The sequence below is a fragment of the Natrix helvetica genome, assembly GCF_964273705.1.
Source record: "Natrix helvetica genome assembly, chromosome: 6".
Lineage (NCBI taxonomy): Eukaryota > Metazoa > Chordata > Lepidosauria > Squamata > Natricidae > Natrix > Natrix helvetica.
Window position 1 is genome coordinate 79,905,836 of NC_138553.1, and position 24,029 is coordinate 79,929,864.

Here is a 24,029-nt window from a genome sequence, read left to right on the forward strand (position 1 = left end):
ACTTGTTATACTTACCTTTTTTGTCTTTCAGTTTGTCAGATAGTTCTTTATGCAGCCATGCTGGTTTCTTTTGGGAGCTGTTATTTTTCTTCTTCATTGGTATTGTGCTAGACTGGGCTTTTGTAATCTCATTTTTCAAAATTTCCCAAGCTTCTTGAGTAGTTTTCCCCTTGAGGATTCTCATCCATGGAATTTTTCCCAAGCTCTCTCTAAGTTTATTGAAATTAGCTTTCTTAAAGTCCAAGACTCTAGTTTGACTTTGTTCTACTACTTGTGTTTGGATAATGTTGAATTCCAATATTGCATGGTCACTTGCCCCCAGGGTTCCTATGGCTTCAACACCTTCTATCATTTCCTCTCTGTTAGTGAGAATTAAGTTCAATATGGCTGATCCCCTTGTTCCCTTCTCTACTTTTTGGAAAACAAAGTTGTCTGCTAGGTTTGTTAGGAACCTGTTGGATCTTCCACTTGGTGCAGAGTTTGTTTCCCAGTTGATGTCAGGGTAGTTAAAATCTCCCATTACTATTGTGGTGTGCTTCCTACATACCTTAGTTAGCTGACTAGCAAAAAGTTCATCTACTTCCTCTGCTTGGTTGGGTGGCCTGTAGTATAGACCTATGGCAATGTCATTTCCCCCACAACCTTTAATATTGACCCAAATGCATTCAGGATAGTTGTGCTCTATTTCTGTAGAGACATAGTTATTTCTTATATATAGTGCAACTCCACCTCCTCTTTTATTTGGTCTATTTCTTTTAAATAATTTAAATCCTTCTAGCTGTATGTTCCATTTGTCGGTTTCATCCCACCAAGTTTCTGTAATGGCAATAATATCATATCTGCCCTCTTTTACTTGAATTTCTAATTCGTCCTGTTTATTCCTCATACTCTGTGCATTGGTGTATAGACATTTGAGTCCATTTTGATTGACCTTGTGTTTACTGTCTACATAACCTGTGTTATGCCTGACTGCCCCTATTTTCTTGCCACTTGTGTGATTCATGCACATGGTATGGCAATCACTATTAAATGCTTGGTTTTGCTTGACAGCAGGAGTGATAATCTTACCCACACACACATCTATGTTACATGCACTTATAACCCTATGAATTTTAGTTTGCTGGGGACAGAAATGTTCTGTATCTATTAATTCTCTGTCCCCGCTCTTCAGTTTAAATGTTTATCAAGAAAATCTGTGAATTTAATGCCAAGTAACTCAGTCCCTTTCTTGGATGGGTGCAACCCATCTCTTTTGTACAGTTTTTCATTGGACCAGCTACAGGCATCATGACTAATAAAACCAAAGCCTTCCCTTTTACACCACCCCTTTAGCCAAACATTAAACTCTGTTACACACTGGCCCTTCCCTTTTTGTTCCTTATATACAGGTAAAACCTCTGAAAAGATAAGCCTACAACCTATACTATTAAGTTCATACCCCAAGTTCTGGAAATCATTCTGCACAGAAAGTACATCTTTCTGGGATAGATCATTAGTGCCAAGATGTATAATAGCATCAACATCACAGTCCTTACTTGCATTCTTGACTATCTTAAGAATACGCCTCTTGTCTCTGCTGGCAGTAGCACCTGGCAGACACCTGACCTCTTTTAAAACCTCCATATCCTCTCCTAAATTTACATCATAGAAGAAGGACTATCATCATTATAGAAGGACTAGGGGAGACATGATAGCAGTCTTCCAATATCTCAGGGGCTGCCACAAAGAAGAGGGAGTCAAACTATTCTCCAAGGCACCTGAGGGTAGAACAAGAAGCAATGGGTGGAAACGAATCAAGGAGAGAAGCAACTTAGAACTGAGGAGACATTTCCTGACAATTAGAAGAATTAATCAGTAGAACAGAAATTGCCTCCAGAAATCGTGAATGCCTCAACACTGGAAGTCTTTAAGAAGATGTTGGATAGCCATTTGTCTGAAATGTGTAGGGTTTCCTGCTTAGGCAGGGGGTTGGACTAGAAGACCTCCAAGGTCCCTTCCAACTCTGCTATTGTATTGTATTATTGTATAGTTTATCCTTGCACAATTTTAAATACATTTTTTTTAATTATTATCTTTTTAATCTTTTTAGTTTCTAACCTCTGTTTCTATTAGTTAACCATTGGTAACCATGGCAAATTCCATGTTTAAGAGAATTCTCTTCCTTTTCTTTTCAATGTTAATCTATTCATCTCAGTAATATTAATAACATTGTAATATTTTTTATAACACTTTCCTCTGTTGGGATCTCTTCATTTTTCCATTGTTGTGCAAACACAATTTTTGCTACTATTAATGCATGTAAAATTATGTATGTGTTCCCTTTATTATACTGTTCTGGTAATATACCCAACAGAAATATTTCTGGTTTCAAATCTATGTGATGCTTTATCATTTTTTCTATCCAAGTATGTATTTTAGTCCAGTATTTTTTATTTTTGCTTTTGAAGTTGACCTTTCTGTTGCTGAGCAAGACCATTAGTGAGTTTTGCTCCCATTTTGCTATCTTTCTTGCCACAATGAACCAAGGTGGTTGTTAAATGAATCTGGTTTCCCCAAAGGTCTGACAAGACCTTTTCTTGTCAGTCAGAAGGTCGCAAAAGGGAATCATGTAGTCCCAGGGACTCTGCAACTGTCATAAATATGAGGCAGTTGCCAAGCGTCTGGGTTTTGATTGCTTGACCCTGGGGACACTACAATAGTCTTAAGTGTGAAAAAATATTAATCACTTTTTCAGCACTGCTGTGGCTTCAAAAAGTCACTAAACAAACCGAGGTAGTACAGGACTAACTGTATGTCTTTTCACTCTCCCTCTCCCTCTCTCTCTCTCTCTCCCTCTCCCTCTATGTTGACCGGAACACCAGAGTAAATGCTCTACTGATTTTTGTGTTTTAGCACTTGGTGAGTGAGTGGTTAAGCGAGAAGAACGAGAAGCCGGGAAAGCCAGTGGAAAACATCTCCGAAAAGCCTCTGCGCATAACCACCGACCCAGAGGTCTTGGCGACCCAGCTGAATTCTTTACCAGGCCTCACTTTCAGCCCGCATGTATATACGACTCCGAAGCACTATATCCGTTTTACATCGCCCTTCCTTTCTGAAAAACGGCGGAGAAAAGAACCAATGGAAAGCATTCTGGGTTCCTGTAAGAAGGTAACATACCTGCTAGCCTAGGGCTATGTAGAACTTTAAAAAAAAAAACCCCACGATAAGTCAGTTTTCTGGATTAAGAAGTGGCAAGGGATTCTCAATAAAATTGCTTTTCAGTAGCAGCATCGAATCAGTTGTCATTCCACCATTGGAAGACTTTTGTTATTTTGCCAAGCTGATTATATTAATTTTGTTCCCTAGTTTTGAGCTACAGATTATATTTTGTCTTAATAATGACAGTAACTTAAAAACAACTTTTGGGTAAAGTGAGCTTTAAGTGTTTTTTCACATCATCATCTTCTGTTTTGCAGCGTTGGTTAAAGCAAGCGATGGAAGAAGAAAACTCTGTTGTTGGGTTTTTCATTTCCTCGCCCCACGAAAGATCCAGAAGTCCTGCAGTCAACGGTGAAAGTAGAAGCCCCTTATTACTGACCGACAGCTGTTGTTTGACAGGTGACGTTAGTCATGTATTTCACCCTTATCCCATGTTCAGGGCTGGTGTGGCTTATGGTTTCCAGACCACCAGTTGAGAGCCTCTTTCTGAAATACCCTTTGAACAGGTTGTCCTCGACTTAGGAACCCCAAATGAGCCCAAAATGTCTGTTGCTAAGCGAGATAGTTGTTAGGTGAATTTTGCCCCATTTTACAACTTTTCTTGCCACAGTTGTGAATCACTGCGGTGGTTAATTTAGTAACACAGTTGCTAAGTGAATCTAGCTTCCCTATTGACTTTGCTTGTCAGATCACATGACCCCGGGACACTGCAACCGTCATAAATGTCAACCAGTTGCCAAGCGTCCCAATTTTAATTACGTAACCATGGGGATGCTACAGTGGTTGTAAGTGTGAAAAACGGTCATAAGTCACTTTTTTCAGTGCTGTTGTAACTTCAAATGATCACTAAATGAACTACTGTAAGTAGAGGACTATGGCTCAAGTACTGACAGAAGAAGGTTCCCCTCCTTTTGGGGTGTGTGTGTGTCTATATATGTATATAGGAATAGCACTTAGACTTATATGCCACTTGAGTGCTTCACAGCCCTCTCTAAGCGGTTTACAGAGTCAACATATTGCTCCCAACAATCTGGGTCCTCATTTTACTGACCTCGGAAGGACAGAAGGCTGAGTCAACGTTGAGCCGGTCAGGATATGTGTGTGTGTATGTGTGTATATGTGTATATGTGTATATGTGTATGTATGTATGAGGTAGGTAGGTAGGTAGATAAAGTTTGTGGGAAGTTTTATTCATATATATTCAGTTTCAACCCTTGAAAGAAGGGAAGTCCTCTTACCACACATTAGTTTTAAATCATGGAGCAAATATTTAAATCAGCCACAAGTGTTTATTTCTTTAAAACGATAGTTCATTTTGCAGCCAGTGACAAGTTCATGAACCTGTTCTAAATACACATTGTTTGAAACCCGCTACACTATCAGTACGACCAAGAAAAATGACTTAATTGGGCTCCTGCTTTTTCTCCCCATTGTTACCTACAGATCTGACAACGCCACTCAAAAAGCGAAGACAGTACCAGCTGCAGGACTCCACCTACTCAGAAACGTCGACGCCCACTCCTTCCCCATACGCCACGCCCACCCACCCCGATCTCTCTGCCTCAGACCCCTTGTTGCTGGCCACGCCTCCCAGAATAAAAACGGAAGATGACACCTGTAAGAATGGTTACAAGCCTATTTATTCATCTGTTACTTCGGTGATTCCATGTGTCCATGGAAACACAGTGCACTTTGAGGTAAGCCTTTGGCTACTCCGTTGCTTTACCTTGTTAGGTATAAAGCAACTGCTTAATTGCTTCAGAATAATAAAAAGAAAACACCTCTTGGTGAAGGATAAAGCTATGCAGGTATTCCTCGACTTACAGCAGTTCACTTCATGGCTGTTCAAAGTTGCAACACTGCACTGTTGTAAAATCTGACTTACAACAATTTTTCAAAGTTACACCCTTTGCAGCATGCCCACGATCATCTGATCAAAATTCAGCCCCCTGGCAACTGGTTCATATTTATGAGCCTTTGCTGTGCCCCAAAGTCATCTGATCCCTTTTGTGACAAGCAAAGTCAATGGGGAAGCTAGATTCACGACAACTTCACAGTCAGATTACTAACTTACCAACTGCAGCGATTCATTTAACTGTGGTCATTAAACAGAAAAGTCGTCAAATGGAGCAAACCTCACTTAACCAATGCCTCACATAGCGACATAAATTTTGGGCTCAGTTATAGTCGTAAGTCCAGGATTACTTGCAATACTGTTACCTTTAGAAGCCTATGAAAGATGTTCCTAAAGAGGAAGAGGAAAGAGTGGATCATGGCCCCATGTCCTGTTTTTATGCTTCATACTCAGTCAGCTCCTGCAATGCAATCAACCCTTAACTGAATAATAGGTAGCTTTACACAATTGAAGAGAAATTATTTCGTTCCTTATTTTCAAAAATCATCGGAATACTTTGGTTCTGCAGTTTTTAAACATTCCTTTTTTTTTTTTTTACTGCAGAATATTTCTTCACCTGACAGTTCTCCAGAAGTTAAGAGGCGAACATTTAATCAAGAAGTAAGTTTGTGTGGGGCGTTTTATTTGGTCTGCTTTGCAAATCCTTATTCTACAGTGTAAATTCTTAGAATGTAGGAATACACATTTGCAGACAGTAAATCATAAGAGATAAGAAAAGATATGTGAAATCCTAATGAATCATTAATAGTTCCTAGGGTCCAGCTTCCCAACTTCCTACTTTCACAATGTAAGTAGGATTTTCTTTTAAAAGAGAAAAGTTGATGGAATGTACATAAAAGGTTTAATATACTAAATAAAATAAAATAACAGATATGCAATCTAGATATGGCAAAGTGTTTAGACATTCTTGTCTTTTAATGTAATTCACAAAGAATCCATCTGGTGTCTTCCATCTCAGGTTCAATTAATCTCAATACAATTAATTGGAATAACTAACTTTCGTTATTCTTCCATAACTTTTCAGTTCTTAGGAATGTTTATAGTCCCCAGCTATGATTCAAAGATTGTTTCAGAAAAACAGTTTAAAAAGAGAACAACTGGAATATGAAAAATAGAATAGTATGACAGAACAAAGAGAAATAAAAACTTAGGAGTGTCTATACGAACACACCTGTACCCTTAAGGAAAAACTCCCACATTTTCTAGATCTTTATTGAATAGATCTACAAGTTAGAATATTAAAAATAAAAATTGCATGATAGAAAAGGACGAAGAGAAATAAAAACCTGGGGGTGTCTATAGGAACACCTATAACCTTAAGGGGAAAACCTCACATATTTTATAAATCTCCATTGAATAGATCTACAAGTTGGCTTTAAAAGCGAATCCAGAAAAAAATGAAACTATACATTAAAAGCGGAATAGTTACAGCGAAGAGACCTTTTATTTAGGCAAATGGTTTTACACGATTTCCCCTATGTTGTCCCCTCCCCCATCTTTTTTGGACAGGGTTATGAACGTTCCTGCTCCTCCATGCTAGCGCTCAATCCGTTCAGAAATGCCGGCCTTACGGAGATATGCCTGCAAGAGATCAAAACGATTGGCTACTCCAGTCCCAGGAGCAGGTCCGATGGCCCCCGGCAGTGCTCGGGAGAAAAAGAGAGCCCCTCTTCCGAGCTCCAGCTGGGACTTGAAGTCATCGAGCAAAGTGCGCTGCATAAAACGCTGGACTCTCCCTGCCACAACCGGACTGATGCAAACAGCCAACTGGAAACGGCTCACTGCGGGCGGGGAACAGTGTATCCAACCTGGATCAACAGTCCCGACAGGACAGGTGTCAATTTCTCCATGAATTCTAATTTGAGAGACTTAACTCCTTCGCACCAGTTAGAAGTCGGTGGCGGGTTCCGAATCAATGAGTCAAAGTGCCCGATTCCAGACGATGCGCGGGGCATGTTTGTGGAAACGCCGGTGTTTTGTACTTCTGAAGAGGGACTTGCCGCTAGTTTTGGAAGGACGGCCAACAGTGACAACATGATGGATGGCAATTGCACACCCCAGAATCCTCCACAAAAGAAAAAGGTACCAACTCAAGTGGAAGTTTTAACTTAAGGCGCAAGACAACAGTAGGAAGGCATTTCCTGCTTGTCCATAAATTGATATTCTTAACGACTTTTCAAAGGCTTTAGTGTAGGTGCCCAGTGGCAAACTGAATCAACTTATGGGCTAGCAAGTTTAATTTTCACTATTGGAGGCAAATATTTCTGTAGACTTCAATTGTGCCTTTTTATACTTTTCCAAAGCCACAGGAGTAGATAAATATAAAATGAAGGTATACAGGTAAGTCCTCGACTTATAACCACAATTGAGCCCAAAATTTCTGTTGCTAAGCAAGACATTTGTTAAGTGAGGTTTGCCTCGTTTTACAACCTTTCTTGCCACAGTTAGTCACACGGTTGTTAAGGGAATCTGGCTTCCCCATTGACTTTGCTTGTCAGAAGGTTGCAAAAGTGGATCACATGACCCCAGGACACCGTAACCATCATAAATATGAGACAGTTACTAGCTGTCTGAATTTTGATCACATGGTCCTGAGGATGCGTCAATGGTCGTAAGTGTGAAAAACGGTCTTAGGTCACTTTTTTCAGTGCCGTTGTAACTGAACGGTCAGTATAAACTAATTGTTGTAAGTCGAGGACTACCTGTAGTTGGAGGTTGGAACCTGATCATCTACAGCACTGGAGCAGCTTAGTCTCAAGTAAACTTTTGAGGGGAAATGTCCATAAAGATGGATTGCAAGTAACTTTTTTGAAGTCTGTTGTAATTTCAAACAGTCGTTAAGCGACTGGTCATAGGTTGAGGACTACCTGTCGGTTCTTCATAAGCAGAAATTTCTACATTAATAGAAAAGCAAGCCAATGCCAATCTGTCAAATATTTTTAAATTAATTTGTGAAGCTCGGTGCTTTTAAAATACTACAATGAATACGTTGGCATATCTATGGAGATTCTCGGTCATCCAAGTCATGGTTGTCCCCAAACTGCTTTTTCAGAACGCAGCCGGGCTTCGTTTTTCCTTCAGTCCTTCTTCAGAACTAAAGAAGCTTCTTGGAGGAGAAGCGAAACCTCTTCAAGGAAAAACCAAGTCCAGTTGCCTTTTGAAAAAGCCCTTTTGGGACAATGAATCGGCATGTTATTCGGACGGTCAAAGAAGACAAAATAAAATAAGAAAGCTCTATGATGATTGTGACAAAAACTGACACAGATCATTTTTACCCTCTTTTCAAAATCGTAGCACCATTACAGCGCACAAGATTCTTTTGGGGCTGTATCACGCTTTCCTTTTCGCTTCTTTCCTAGGTGTCGCTTCTGGAATACCGCAAGAGGCAGCGAGAAGCCCGAAAAAGCGGCTCTAAAGCAGAAAACTTTTCTCTCTTGAGCATGTCGCCTCACGCGGCTGGGGCAGGAAACGGCAGCGCTGCTACTGATGGCTACAACAGCAGTGAAAATGGGGAGCAGCCGGAGCGGGAGCCCACTGCCAGCCTCCCCGTCTCTTTGCCAGCCATGGAGCACAGTGCCATGTCAGAAGAGGCCGAAAACTCTGCTTCCGTAAAGGAGGCGTCAGGGGAAAAGAATGATCCAGAGGCCCAGTGGTAAGTCCTTTGGCAAAGTCACCATGGAGAGCTCTCTTGTGTTGCAAAATACGATCCATAGTAGGTTGATTGAGAATACAGCTAGTCCTTGACTTATGACCACTATTGAGCCCAAAATTTCTGTTAATTAAGTGAAACATTGGTTAAGTGAGTGTTGCCCGATTCTCCTATTTATCGTGGAGACAGCAGCCAGACTGGGTTGCTCTGTCCAGTAACCAATTGGACTGAGTCTACACTTGTGATGTCATTGAGCCCTGGTGACTCCTCCCAGTTTAGACTCAGTCCGACCTGGACTAGCTGTGAGAATTGCTCTCTCCTCTTTAAATTTGCTCTCAATTACCTTTATTGGCATTTTTCAAAATTAAAATTTTTGATTGGAATATATTTTCCTTTTTTTCTCTCCTGCTCTGTTTGAACGGGAGATTCAAAACTGCCTTCAGGGCTTCAGCTTAGCTTGCCAGTCTGCCTAACGCCCATGGGTTTGCTCCGGGACGCACTCCGGGACAACATGAGTCACATGGTTGTTAAGTGAATCTGGCTTCCCCCATTGACTTTGCTAGTCGGTAGGTCACAAAGGCCCCAGGAAACTGCAACCGTCATAAATATGAGTCAGTTGCCAAGCAGCCGAATTTTGATCACATGACCACGGGGAAGCGGCAACGGTCACAAGTATGAATCAGTTGTCAAGCGTCCAAATTTTGATATCACGATCACAGAAAGGCTGCAAAGGTCGTAACTGAAAAGCGGTCATAGGTCTTTTTTTTTTTTTCAGTGCCGTCGTTAACTTTGAACGGTCACTGAATGTTGTAAGCTGAGGACTACCTGTAAGTCGCTTTGAGAAATGTCAAAGTAAAATTAGTCTGCATATGAACTGAACAGACTTATGAATCTTTTGGATGTTAATAGATAAGGGGTGTCAAACTCAAGGTCCGCGGGCCAGATAGGTGCTTAGGTGGCCGCCCTGGAAACAGCAACGTGCTGGCCCATGGTGCCTCAGCCAGTGAAAATGGGGTCTGGGGGTCCGCATGCACCCCCCTGAGCGCCCCCTGGGCCCTGTTTTCACTGGCAGAGGGCTAGCAAAACAAACTAAAAACAAGGCAAAAGGAGCAATGTTTCCCCCTTTTGCATTTGAGCATGCAAGGAGGGATGGGAAAAGAGAAAGGGAAAGGGGAAAGACAAAGAATGAAAGGTGGGAAGAGAGTATGGAAAGAAGAATAAGGGAAGAGGGGAAGGAAGAAGAAAGGAGAAGGAAGGAGGGAAGATTATATTGAGAGTGGGGATCTGAGGGAAGACCTGTCTTAGCATTTGGCCACCACAGGTTGTCCCCCTACATGAATTACATTCAGCTGGCCACGCCTACCCTAGCCATGCCTACCCCCCCCCCCCCCCAGGTAAAACAACCTTCATGTGGCCCACAATGAAGTTTGACGCCCCTGTAATTGACTCTCAGGCCTTCTTACCTCTGCAATTTAGGTTGAATAGGGCAAGAGCGTTTTTTGTATGCGTCAGATGATTCGTGAACTTATTTTGAGTGCCAGAAACTACTCAAATCTTAATACTTTTCTGAGGCCACTTACTTTTCAGGAGTAGGGTCGGTTGTCTTAGTCACTGGTGGCTCAGACCCGTTTCTCCCTTCTTGCAATGTTTCAGGGAACCCTTTGCTGTACACATCGTGGCTTTAAAACTGGCTAGTAGTTGAATCTGCGTAACTCTGTTCTGGAACCAGGTAGCTCCAAGCTTAATTCTCACACCAGTTTCTGCTTGCACTGGAAAAGCTTCTCCCGCTTTAAAAAAAAAAAATGAATTGTTTGCCTGCTGGGTGCGAATGATCAAGTCAAGTCACGTCAAATCCAACCTTTATTATGGCAAATACCGGCACAGGGAGGGCGGGACGCAAAGAATTACAAAAGCGTAAAAGATACATAAAAGTAAAAATAAATTACATATAGAAAAGCTAAACGCATTTAAAAGCAAAAACCTAAAAAGAATTTTAAAACGGCAGCAGATGAGGCTGAGGAAGCTGGGTTGAAATGTCTTCGCGTGTAAGAAGCCAGCATTAAAAAAAAAACATCCTTGTTGCTCCAAGACGGCCTTCCCTGCTATTAAGGTCGCTGGTTATTTCCACCATAGGCAGATGGTGTAACACACAAGTCAAGTTTCAATTATCCTCTTAGCCGATTCCTCAGGATATTCCATCTTGCACAACTCATCATCCTGCCTTTGTTTGAGTAGCTGGTTGCAGCAAGACCTCTGTTTTGGCCCGGGGCTCTCTCTGGCCAGTCCCTGCGTGCCAGCCTTCCCTTGGCAAAGTGTGATTAGCACAGGTCGGGGGGGAAAGGCACCGTCTGATGGTTCCCAGAGAAAGGGGAAGGAAAGAATCTGCTCTCGTGATTAGAGGAGAGCGCCACCAAGCTGGTCAGCAGTACATCTAACTGCCCCCCTTGGGACTCTCTAGGGAAGTAGCCTCCAACCTTTCCGAATTTGCAGCCTGGCAGGGGGGAAGGGGGAAGGAATGGTTGTGTGTGAGCAGTGGGCACGTAACTGCTCTCACCCGCTGCTTAGGTAAGTGGAGCTGCTTCCGCAGCCCGGTTCCAAATGGCCACGGCCTGATAGTAGCCACCGCTTGGAGTTGGGGGCAGAGAGAGAGAGAGAGACATGGGATCATCGCATCACTCTCAATCTTCCTTTAATTGAGTCCTTGCTGGACTTACCTGCCTACTTTCTTACTTGGGGCTAATATGTGCCGTGCTACAGATTTCACCAGTATTTTTTTAAAAAAAACCAGGTGGCTGTCCATCCCGTTCAGTCCCTGAGCCCTTAGATAGTTCTTACACGGAGGACTCCACGTGTGTTTATCTGGATCCTGTACCGTGTGAATTGCTGTGGAGTTCATCCACCATTACTCTCGTGGCTTCCTTTGCATCCCACTGTTTTTCCCCCGAGGAAGCACCCAGCAGGACCTCCAGAAACCAAAGACCTTTCAAAATAGTTCCCTGCCTTTGCATTTTAATCATTAACACTAAACTATAAGCCATCAAAATGTTTTGAAGCACCTTCACACTCAGGTCAAGGTAGCAAGGGAGCTGTATTAAAGTTGCCTTTAGTATTTGTTGTTAAGAAGCAAATTACAAGTTAGAATTTTGTTTTTCTTTTAAAGGACCTCTTCGACATCAGTGGAGCAAGTGAGAGAGCGAAGTTATCAGCGAGCGTTACTTCTTAGTGATCATCGGAAAGACAAGGATTCTGGTAAAAGATCACTTTGTTGCTTTTGATCACACTCCCACCTTTTGGAGCAGCTCTTCGTTGCTGAGCCCTGGTGGCCCAGTGCTTAGAATGCAGTATTGCAAGCTAATTCCGCCAGCAGTTCGATCCTGACCGGCTCAAGTTTGGCTCCGCCTTCCGACCTTCTGAGGTCGGTAAAAGGAGGACTCCAATTATTGGGGGCCATATGCTGACTCTGTAAACAGCTTAGAGATGGCTGTGGGGCACTGTGAAGCGGTATATAAGTCTTCAGTTCTGTTGCAAGCAGTGCTATTGTTTCTGGTGATCTGTTTTGATTAGCGGCAACTGTTCACCACACACACTATTAATGGATGTTAGGACAATGATCTGTTGCATCTATAAAAGTTCAATCTGTCCCTTCCTCCCCACCCCCCAAATTTCTTAACAGTGTCCAGATCCAGCAATCTTTCTATTTATAGACTCTCGTTTGTTACAGAAACTGATCCTGATAATCCAGAGCTTACAAGTGAATGTCCATCCCCAGATACTCCTCTGAAGACGTGCAAGAGTCCTCTAAAACCAAGCAAGGTACCCTTTCACACAGCATGATCGAGTTTCCATGTGGGTGGGTGGGTGGAGAGAGAGAGAGAGATAGAGAGAGAGAGATTGAATTTTATTACTCAGCTCCTGAATTTGATTAGAATTCAAACATACAGTTTTAGTAAAGAGACAGTATAATTTTAATGGCCAAATGCTGGAGACCAAAGAGAGAGAGAGAGAGAGAGATCTGACACCTGGTTGCTCTGAATCCCTAGAGCAGGGGGTTGGCAACCTTAAACACGCAAAGCCTTTTGGATCCGTTTCCCACAGAAAAGAAAACTCCAGAAGCCACAAAACCTACCGGGGGTCAAAAAGCTCAATAAATTGTGTGCTGGCGGGTGTCGCACATTGGTGGTTCTCACACATATTTTGAGCGATAGGAAGCTGCAACAGAGGGATGAAAGAGCCACATTTTGGAATGAGCTGCCCCCGGAGCTTTGCATAATTCCCAACCTCCGGTCCTTCCGGTGCGCCCTAAAAAGTTGGCTTTTCCAGCAAGCTGGCCTGGCCTGAATAAAATAAATTATTAATTTTAATTGTTAATTTTAATTTAATTTCTAAAATTCATTGTAAATGTCTATTGGTTTTTTTTTTGTTTATTCTATTTAATCTTTCTTTTAACTTTTGTAATATGTGTTTTTATGTTGTACGCCGCCCTGAGTCCTTTGGGAGAAAGAAGGGCGGCATATAAGGCCAATAAACCTAAACCTGCAGCTCCAGAGCCGTGGCTGGCTGATCCATGCCCTAGAGACATTTGTAAGATTAAGATGGAAGAAAGAATGCTGGACTTTACTGGTTTTATTAGTTCAACAAAGCGGTCCTTAAGCAGGTCAGATATGAGGTGATAATTCTGCATGCTTGTGAGCTGCAGAAATACGTCATCAAATAGGAAGCTTAGAAGAAGTGATATTTTTTCCCCAGTACAAGTTAATACAGGTAAAGGAGGAAAGACAAATACTAAGGAACTGCACCAGATTGTTTCAAGACTGGATAGAGAGTTCTTACCAGCATAAGCGAATGCAGTACAGCTAGTCCTCAATTTACAACAGTTTGTTTAGTGACAGTTCATAGTTACAACAGCACCCAAAAAAGTGACTTATGACCATTTTTCACACGACCGTCGCAGCATCCCCGTCTAATGTGATCAAAATTTGGATGCTTGGTTCATATTTATGACGGTTGCAGTGGCTCAGGGTCCTGTGATCACTTCTTGCGAACTTCTGACAAGCAGGGTCAATGGGGAAGCCAGCTTCACTTAACATCCTGTGTTACTAACTTAACAACTGCCGTGATTCACTTAACAACTGTGGCAAGAAAGGTTGCAAAATGGGGCAAACCTCATTTGACAAATGTCTCACCATCATAAATTTGGGCTCAATGGTGGTCGGAAGTTGAGGACTCCCTGTATTTCAAATACTACAGAACATACCTGCTTTGCTTCTAAGAAAGATTTTAGTTGTTGAAATGACATTGAAGCCATTATTCTATTAATGCCATGTCTTGAAGTGATCTATTAATACCAATTAAATATTGCCTTAACTGTTTTTTAAAGAATTGGGTAGCTACCTTAATATAAACATGCCTTGCTAATTCACCAAGAGACATGACATTTTTGGGCTGCAAAATGAAAGAGTCGACAAGTTCTTTAAATGTTAGTTAAAGCTATCACTTTTTTTTCAGAAGTTTTGATTATTTATGTATAGTTCACAGAACAGAGATATTGTTTCTTCCTTTTCATGAGGTTCAAAATATTTTTTTAAAAAAGAGGTAGACACCAATTGTCATCGGACACGAATGTGACGGGCACTTACGCTTCTTTCTCTCCATACAGACTTCTTCACCAAATCCTGTCGTTCCTGTTCAGTCACTCGGAAAAACGCCCACGAAGCAGGATTCCCAGTGGGAGAGTGCGGGAGACACTCCTGGGGCTGACAACACAACTCACCCCAAACCAGACCAGCAACAGAAACCGCTGTCCAACAACGCCGAAGCACTTTCAAAACCGCCTCCCCCATCCCAGCCCCTCCTACGCAGCAGCACGGCTGACCCGCTCTCCCAGAAGCCGCCTCCGGCACCGCCGAAACCCCCTTGCCCCACTTCACCCCACGTAGAAAACCCTCCCAAGCCCTCCACCCCGCTCACTCCGGCTCAGCACGGCTACCTGTCGCCAAAGCCTCCTTCCCAACCATTAGGATCACCATACCGACCTCACCACACGCCGTCTCCTCAGGTGGGGACGCCTCAGAGAGACTCTCACCGGGGGTTTTACGCCGCCTCCCAAAGTCTCCAGCCTAGCGCCCAGCAGCCGAACACCGGGACGTTATTTCCCCCAACCTCTTCGGTCTCTTACAATCAGTTTCACCAACAGACTCTGAATGCTGCCGCCCCACCTCCCCCTCCCCCTCCCCCACCTTCCTCCACTTATTATCAAAACCAGCAACCCCCCTCAGGAAACTTTCAAAATTACAATCCGATCAAAAGCAACATCCCGTCCCAACCAAACGTCTTTCCCTCCGGACCAAACCAAGCCCTCGCTGGCACTGCCTGTCAGCAGCCCGTTTCGGGCCACCTTGTCAACAGTGGGCACTTCCTGCCATCTCCAACGGCCAGTATTCATCACCAGAGCTCCGTGGTGGGAGTGCCCCCACCTCCACCCCCTCCCGCTGCTCCAGGACCACACCTCGTGCAGCAGCAAAACTCGCAGCATGCCGTGGCCCATGGGGTGAGTCCCATACATGCCGTGGCCGCCGGTTCCCACATCCATTCTCAAGCTGCCAGTCAACACCTGCCTCCGCCACCGCCGCCTCCTCCGGCCCCCCTCCCTCATCACCTCCCTGCTCATCCCACCACAGCCCATCAAGGTTTGCAAGCACAGCACCAGCACGTAGTCAGCTCGGCCCCGCCTCCGCCGCCCCCACCACCACCTTCCAATGTATTAAGCTCCGGTCATCACGCGGCACCGGCCCAAGGACTACATCACCCGTCTCACCAAGGGCCCTCCCTTTTTCCTTCAAGCGCTCATTCAACAGTGTCAACTTACCCATCGCAGCCACCGCATCATCCCCCTTTGGGAACCGGACCTCAGCATCAGCCAACTGGAACAGGGCCGCACTGTCCGCTCCCCGGCCAGGGTTCACACCTCCAGCCCCAAGGACCAACCAGTATTGCCACCCCTACGGCGTCCGGGTTCTGCCCTCATCCTGGCTCTGTGTCCCTTCCGCATGGCGTACAAGGACCTCAGCAGGCATCTCCGTTGCCCGGGCAAATACCTATTCACAGAGCACAGGTGCCACCGACGTTTCAAAACAATTATCATGGTTCCGGGTGGCATTAAAAACGAACTCCCCCCCCCCTTCCCTTCCTCCTCGCTTCTAAACATTTTAAAAATGTTCTGTAAAAATCTGTATATTTCATATGTACCTGTTCAAGGTACTTTTTAAAGCTTGTACATTATACTTTGTATAAAAGTGAACACCAGTGCGCGCGTGCTTTTCATCGTATTCTTTCCAGTTTTTGCTTTTTCAAAGGAAAAAAAAAATCCCTAAAACCGCGCGGCGAAAGCCGCCGGTTTCTTTTAGGCGGTTTTTTTTTTTTAATTATTATTTTGTACATGAACATTCCAGCTCCGTTTGTTCTGGCAGTAGATTTGTTGCTGCATAACTTTTAAACTTTATCGTTGCAGTTAAAAATTCATTTAGTGAATGTTTTCTATATTTACTTTTTATACATATGTAATTAAAAAAGAAGTAGTACACGGCTAAGTGACGGCACTAACAGATTTTTTTCCCCATCCGTCAACAGTTTTTGTGTGCGTAAAGTAGAAGGCGCAATACAGATTTCTTTTTTTTTATAGTTTGGTGTGAACATGGCTCCTTTAGTTTCAGTACTTCTTTTCAGACATTGTAATTTAATGTATAGATTGTTTCTAATGTCTCTGACAGGTGCTGTAAATACTGTTCCTTTTGCGTGTAAAACTGCTTAATGCTTCTCATTTGATATAGTATTGTACATACAAGTCTTTTGCAAAAGCGTGTGATCTTTGTGAAAGTAGTACAGTATATGAACTTTTAATTTTTTTTTTAATATACTGTCACATTGCAGCACTGGTTGGGCATTTTAATTCATGTTAATAAATCACAATTATGTCAGTTTTAAACCCTCTCGTTTTGCTAATTTGCTGTTTTAAGAAAATGTACGCTGAAGCGGTGTTGTGGGTACCATAGCTGCTCCTCAGCAGACTGAACCTCGGCTCAAAGGATGCTTGTAATCATTGAGCCGGTTAGTCCGTTAATCCACAGGATGAAATTCGGAAGAAATTTAACAACTGGCAGCCATCTTTTTTCCTGATAGTTACAACCGTTAATCAGTGGAACAACTTGCCACCAGAAGCTGTGAATGTTCAACACTGAAAGTTTTTAAGAAGAGATTGGACAACCACTTTTCTGAAATGGCATATGGTCTCCTGCTTAATTATGGGGTTGGACTAGAAGACCTCCAAGGTCCCTTCCAACTCTTTGTTTATTCTATTCTCTACTCTTACGCTACTCTATTCTTTATCCAACATAACAATGCTGTCTTGAGGAAAATGCTACTCCTGCTAGTTAGCAGAAACTATTACAGTTATTAGTGTGCGATTTATCAAATGGCATTCTTCAATGCTAAATGCTACAGGTAGTCCTTGACTTACAACAGTTCATTTAGGGACTGTTCAAAATAAAACACCACTGCTTTTCAGAGTTAGGACCTTTGGCCATCCACGTGATCAAAATTCAGATGCATGGCAACTTGTTCATATTGAAAACGCTCAGTGTCCCGGGGTCACGTGATCTCCTTTTGCGACCTTTGGACGAGCAAAGTCAATGGGGAAGCCAGATTCACTTAACAAACGGGTGACTAACTTATCAACTGCAGCGATTCGCTTAACTGTGCCAAGATAGGTCGTAAAACGGGGCAGAACTCACTTAACAGACGTCTCGCTTAGCAACAGGATTTTTGGGCTCCATTGTGGCCATAAGTCAAGGACCACCTGTACTAGCAATAGACAAGAACCACCACGGGGGTAATCTAAAGTTACGACGACTTAGGTTTTCTTGAAATATAGTCTACTCCATCCTTCCGAATGTATGCTATCATAGCACAATATTATATGCTGAAATGAGAAGTAGCTGCTCCTTCCTACCTACATGTAGCAGGATTCCTTCTTACCTGCTTCCTCCGTGAGGTGGACACAATAAAGCCCTTCTCAATTTAGCAGGTTACTCAGCAGAGATGCCTTTCTTTAATGTTACTTGAGGTGGTGCCACGTACACACCCACGGGTTTCGCAGACAGGAAAGCGCCCCGATAAACTAAGCTGCCACTGGGGAAGCCTTGGGGTCACCAAAAATGTTTGCTCGGCGGAATCTTGGCTGGGTCATGGCCCCAAATTCCAATCGAGATCAAGCAGCGACTTCACTTTTGTGTATCCCATGGAAATGAACACGGTCTCGAGCCAGATGTAAAATCACCTCCTTTTTATATAGTACATAAATAGAATACAGTAGGCAAATAATCACCGGGGACAAGCTACGCAAACCAAAGCAACTCTTCCATAATCGTATTCCGCATCCCCCTCCCTCACATTACCCCCATCCAATCCCCTACCCCCTGGGAAAACTTTCAGTGAAGGGCAGGGAAAACAACCATCCAGGAACGCTGTCCCCTTCCTGAATCGAGGATTTGCATATTGCCATAAGCCAATTGGGGCAAAGCATCATGAGATGACCCCCTCCAATTGATTAGGTTCCTTGCAAGGCTGTTAACCAGCGGACAGCAACCGCAAGGCGTTGAGGTCCTTTTGCGCTCTCTGAACTGGGGTGGTTTTCTTGCCGACGTTTCATGACCCAACTAGGTAACGTCATCCGTGCCGAGTTTCCGAGTTTGGGTCATGAAACGTCTGCAAGAAAACCACCCAGCTTGGAGAGTGTCAAGGACCGTTCATCTGAAGCTAGAGGCATCCTTCGGAAAGGGATTGGTCCAAAGCAGAGGGGTCAAATTTCATTTCATTGAGCGCCGCACCAGAGTTATGTTTGACCTTGGCGGCGGGGAGGAGGGCGTGGCCAGCTCAACACAGCCTTCCCCAAGGTCTGTTTTCACTGGCAGAGGGCTGCAGGAGGCCGTTGCGGCCAAAAACAGAGCCCAGGCAGGCCATGCGCGACCTCCTCAAGCTCCCTTTTCACTAGCAGATACCGTTGCAGCTGAAAACAGAGCTCAGGAGGGTTGTGCGTGGCCCTCCTGAGCTTTGTTTTCGCTGGCAGAGGCACCGCAGGCTGGTTCTTCGCTGTTTCCAAGGGGGGGGAGGCTGCGGACCGGATCTAAGCACCCTGTGGGCCAGATTCAACCCGCGGGCCTTGAGTTGGACACCCCTGGTCGAAAGCAATTTATGATGTGTGGGGCTTTTTTTCCCCCTGCAAACGTGGTTTTGTACCGATAGTCCTTTTATGGGCTCTGCCGGGTTCCATCCAAAATCTGTATCTATAACTGTTATCGGGGCTCTCTTGAAAAGCTATTCGTTACGTACAAGCCTTCTTAGCTACTAGCACCACATGTGCTGCAAATGAATTTAACACGCCTTCTGGAATTTGGATCCTGGCGTACAAAATATATAGGGAGCCTGGGGGTTATCTACTACGCGTCGCTCTGCTTTTGAGGTTGGTTGGTTTGTTTTAATAAACGTTCAAAAAAAAAAAAAGTCGAAAACGCTTCTGCAGCAACTTCCGTTTGATTTTTCTAACAAACACCGAGATGAGTAAAAATAGTTTGCATTTGACCCTATCCCAAAACAATCCAGAGGGAGCAGGACAATTTCTGAAAAAAGAAAAACAACCACTTTAATTAAGACAACTGCAAGCACCTCAAACAATTAATTATTGTTACAATATGGGAGGGAGGGGGGGGAGAGAATCGTCTCACAATCTAAGTATTGCAAAGGCATGTGAATAACTTTTAAAATGGACAAAGTGGCACCGTAATTCATAAGTAAAACCAGAAATAAATGTACATTCATTCCCACCGAACTTTTTTTTTTTTAAAAGAGGCTAAAAGACACCTCTGTATTTTACATTCTAAAATCTTGTATTGCCTAGGATATCTCTTTTTTTTTTTGGAATCTATTTTATCTTTTTCTTTTTTCGTCTTTTAATACAAAAAACACCTAGCTTTTATTGTGTGCAACTTACAAAGGAAGATGACTTCCTCAATATGTCAATTATGAGGGGAGGGGGAAAAAAAGAAGCTAGTGCAATTTGTTTCTGAAACAGGTAAAGCTATAAATGGAAGGTGCATGATCTTTGTATCATTTCTGCTTTTTTGTTGCTGTTGTTTTGCTCCCTCAAAAGGACTACCTTCTTTTTTTGTCATCCACAGTTCTGCACAAAAAAAATTGCTTCCAAGGTTTTCTTTAAATTCTTCAGCCTAACATAGCTACTACTCTTATGAAAAAAATGCAGTTCTCTCTTACCTATGCCACCACCCCTTAGCTCTTGTTAGCCTCTGCTAACATCGTCAGAGTGTAAAAGCTACCATTGAAGAGATATTTACCTTTATACATCATTGATCAATTTGGCCATTGCGCCCGTGATAGGCCTATCCACCCACCTCCCACCTGTAATTAGTTCTGACCATCGATTAACAGGTCTGAAGTAAAAACGACAGAACTAATTACAGGTGGGAGATGGGTGGATAGGCCTCTCACGCACGCAATGGCCAAATTGATCAATGATGTATAAAGGCAAATATCTCTTCAATGGTAGTTTTTACACACTCTGACGATGTTACAAAGCCCAACGAAAGCTAAGTGGGTAATATATTTTAAGTTCCAGAGATAGCAATTTCTGTCTCTTCTTTTATAACTACACCTGGAACTAATACATAACTCCCTAAAGCAAAATCCACTACATGCAACTGGTATGCTAAAGTCACTTTTCAATTTAATAGCTTTTAACTCTGCAACTTGTGCCCCACGTCCCGGGTTTCTTTTTATTTTTTTTTCTGTGTGTGTTTCTTTTTTTTTTTTTTAATGGAAATAAACATTTACAGGGTGCATTTACATAACGCTATTTTACAAGAACAAGGTCCCTTTTGCTTTGAAGTTAAGAATTGTACATTTCCGGAATTCGGACTCGATCAACGTCTCACACTTTGTAAATTATAGAATATTCAGCTAAAATAGTTGCCATAAATAGTTACAAACCTGCCCGAAACACAGTAAAAGGGAAGAGAATTGAGGAGATGCGCTTCCAAAATGTCGATGTTTGGATTCCACACAACACAAGAAACAATGCTTTAAAGACACAGAGTAAGGGGGGGGGAGTGTATTTTTGGAGACGGTCAGTAGAACTACTAGTTGGAGACAAAAAAGACAATCCTTCCTTCCTTCCTCTACCCCAGAACACAGTGCACGAAAAAGCAAAAAAGGTCAAACAGTACCTCCAAAGTAAAAAATAAAAGGACTGGGATTGAAGCCATCCTCTTAAAGAGCATTTTATGACAGTCACCGGTGTTTTTTTTAGCTTTGATGCGCGAAGAAAGGGAGGGCTGCCCCCGAGCGGTTCGATCCAAAGCCACTGCTACGAATTCAGCCAAGGGTGCCGAAGACATTCGCCCGCCGAGGCCCGTTTCTCCGGAACCATTTCTAACATGGGGATCAGGAAATCGGTAAACTCCGCCGCGTCTTCCTGAGGCCAACCGTATTTCTCCACCAGAACATCGAAGAGGCTCCAGGGTTTCAGCTTGGTGATGTGTCGAAGTTCTCCTGCGTTTATGGGAAAAGGCGGAAGTGGGGAAAGGGTTAGTTCTGCGCGTGTCGAGGTTTGATCGGAGTCTCTTTTTGAGTTTGGGAAGCAGCCGTAGGAGGTACACTGATTCACGCACAAAAATATATCCTCGGGTCATTTGGTAGCCTAAAAATTTGGTCTCACAAAGGGTAGAAACTACCATATTTTTCAGAGTATAAGACGCACCAGACTATAAGATGCACCAAGATTTTGAAGAGGCAAATTTTTAAAAAAAACGTTTTTGCGCTCTGCAGACCTCCCAAAAATGGCCTGTTTTTTGCAAAAATAGTCCCGTTTTATCAAAAAAAAAAAAAGGCCATGCAGAGCCTTTAGGAGGCTTGTAGAGTGACACCCCCCCAAAATGATCAAAAAACGGCCCGTTGTTTGTGAAAACGGTCCCATTTTTTTGTCAAAAAAGGGCATGCATAGCCTTTAGGAGGCTTATAGTATTCCTGGGGGCTGGGGAAGCCAAAATGAGCAAAAAAACACCCAATATTTTGCTCATTTCTGCCCTCCCCAGCCCCCAGGAGTACTCTGGAAGCCTCCTAAAGGCTCTGCACGGCCATTTTGGTGAAGGGGGCGGGGTTTTGAGAGGCCAAAAATGCTGTATTCGATGCACCCAGATTTTCAGCCACTTTTTTGAGGGAAAAAGGTGCGTCTTATACTCCGAAAAATACGGTAGTAATCTTGTAGGACTATATGAATCGGTATTTAACTAGAGGGGATATGCGCATATCGTGCGGGTTTCATTTATGCACCTTTTTAAAATGCTTTGATTGTTTTGTGAGGCTTTTTGTCTTTGGATTTTTTTGACTTTTGCATTTTAACTTTTCTTTCCTTTGATTGCCTTGGGTGCGGTTTTTCTTCTTTCTTTTTTGCCTTTGGATTTGTTTCAGGTTTTGTATTTCCACTTCGTTTAGAATAAAATAAACACATATATTTTTTTAAAAAAAAAACCATCCTAGTAGATTTAGCACTTTAAAAATCCGAGGAGGGTCCGTTTTGCAAGTGGTGGAAACTAGGAATATATTAATCGGTATTTCACTAGAGGGGATAAATAGTGTTATTGGGTGGGTTTTTTTATGCATCTTTTTAAAATGCTTTGTTTTCGGGGGGGGAGGCTTGTCTTTGGATTTTTTTGACTTTTGGATTTTAACTTTGTTTTTTTTTACTAAAATAAAAACATATTTTTTTAAAAAATCTGTCTGTTTCGTAGTGTTTTATTCAAAAGCTTCAGAGGTAGGATTTGATGTGGGCCGAACCGGTACTGCCAATGGGAGGCCCCTCCCAGCGCTTCTGCGCATGGGCACAAGCGTTGCACACACGAGCAAACCGGTAGTAAAAAAATTGGAAGCCCACCACTGAAAAGCTTGCGAGGAACTCCTAGAAACCTGTTTATTGGAGGGTCTTAGATGTTCTTCACCTCCCCGAGATGCTGCGTGACTTAGAATCGTAAGCTGAAATGTCAAAAGCGTCATAATAAATAGAATCAGACCGATTCTTCGGAATACCGGATGGAACAATAAAATTAGAATCTTAAAATGCTGACTCTGGAGTTAGAAGAGCCTTACGACACAAGGTCGATGTTTCATTGTGGTGCAAATACAGTCAACCCCGAAGTTTATGGAGGTGAAACTCTCAACAGTCAGACATTTAAATTAGGTTTCATTTCCACTCTGGGGAATTCTGGGAGTTGAAGTCCAAAAGTCTTAAGGATGGCCCAGATTAAAAGGAAGACCGTAATGAAATGCAGGAAGTCGTCGGCTTACGACAGTTCATTTAGTGACCGTTCAAAGTGACAACAGCACTGAAAAAAAAGTGACTTGTGACCCTTTTTCACACTTAACGACCACCGCAGCATCCCCACGTTCGCATGATCGAAATTCAGAACTTTGGTCATTCACGTTTATGACGGTCGCAGTGTGATCCCCTTTTGTGACCTTCTGACAAGCCAAGTCAATGGGGGAGCCAGGTTCACTTAACAACCGTGTTATTCCCTTGACCAATGCAATGATTCACTTAACAACCATGGCAAGAAAAGTTGTCAACTGGGGCAAACAAATGTTTCCCTTGGCAAAATCAATGTTGGGCTAAATTATGGTCGTAATTTGAAGACTACCTAGAGGGTGAGAACTGCCCTGGAAAGGGGAAAATATATCCAGCTGCTCCCTGAATTCTCTTCTTTCAACAGAAGCCACGTAAGTCAGATCTTCGTGGATTTTTCTGCCACGATGAAGGAATCCAAGCCTTCAGTAAAAACAGTTTGAAGAGGGGATATTGAAACGGGCAGATACCGGGGCAACCAAACCGATTTTGACAAAGTTATAATAACTTAGGTGAAGGTAAAGCTTCCCCTCGCTCCTATGTGCTAATGGTTCCCGACTCTAGGGGGCGGTGCTCATCTCCCTTTCAAAGCCGAAGAGCCAGCGCTGTCCAAAGTCGTCTCCGTGGTCATGTGGCCAGCATGACTAAATGCCAAAGGCGCACGGAACGCTGTTACCTTCCCACCAAATGTGGTCCCTATTTTTTGAATTTTTTACCTGCTTTCGAACTGCTAGGTTGGCAGAAGCTGAGACAAGTAACGGGAGCTCACTCCATTACACGGCTCTAGGGATTCGAACCGCTGAACT

At 43.2% G+C, this 24,029-nt stretch overlaps 2 protein-coding genes across 13 annotated transcripts in view; one reads left to right on the top strand and one right to left on the bottom strand.

Annotated features, from left to right (window-relative positions):
• The window catches only part of KMT2E (lysine methyltransferase 2E (inactive)), a 60,103-nt gene extending 43,360 nt beyond the window's left edge, over positions 1–16,743 (top strand). For all 5 annotated transcript variants that reach the window (XM_081957938.1, XM_081957940.1, XM_081957941.1 and 2 more), the window contains 9 exons: positions 2,893–3,147; positions 3,456–3,597; positions 4,642–4,895; positions 5,657–5,713; positions 6,623–7,195; positions 8,473–8,765; positions 11,923–12,011; positions 12,484–12,575; positions 14,419–16,743. In XM_081957938.1, the coding sequence (XP_081814064.1) occupies positions 2,893–3,147; positions 3,456–3,597; positions 4,642–4,895; positions 5,657–5,713; positions 6,623–7,195; positions 8,473–8,765; positions 11,923–12,011; positions 12,484–12,575; positions 14,419–15,921 (3,258 nt within the window). In that variant the 3' untranslated portion in view covers positions 15,922–16,743. The remainder of the gene's footprint in view (positions 1–2,892; positions 3,148–3,455; positions 3,598–4,641; positions 4,896–5,656; positions 5,714–6,622; positions 7,196–8,472; positions 8,766–11,922; positions 12,012–12,483; positions 12,576–14,418) is intronic.
• Positions 16,744–19,032: 2,289 nt separating this feature from the next.
• SRPK2 (SRSF protein kinase 2) overlaps positions 19,033–24,029 on the bottom strand; it is a 106,224-nt gene continuing 101,227 nt past the window's right edge. For 7 of the 8 annotated variants that reach the window (XM_081957977.1, XM_081957974.1, XM_081957975.1 and 4 more), the window contains one exon: positions 20,624–21,377. In XM_081957977.1, the coding sequence (XP_081814103.1) occupies positions 21,193–21,377 (185 nt within the window). In that variant the 3' untranslated portion in view covers positions 20,624–21,192. Of the gene's footprint in view, positions 19,433–20,623; positions 21,378–24,029 lie in introns of those variants that run through there. The other variant, XR_014175751.1, reaches the window with a different exon arrangement.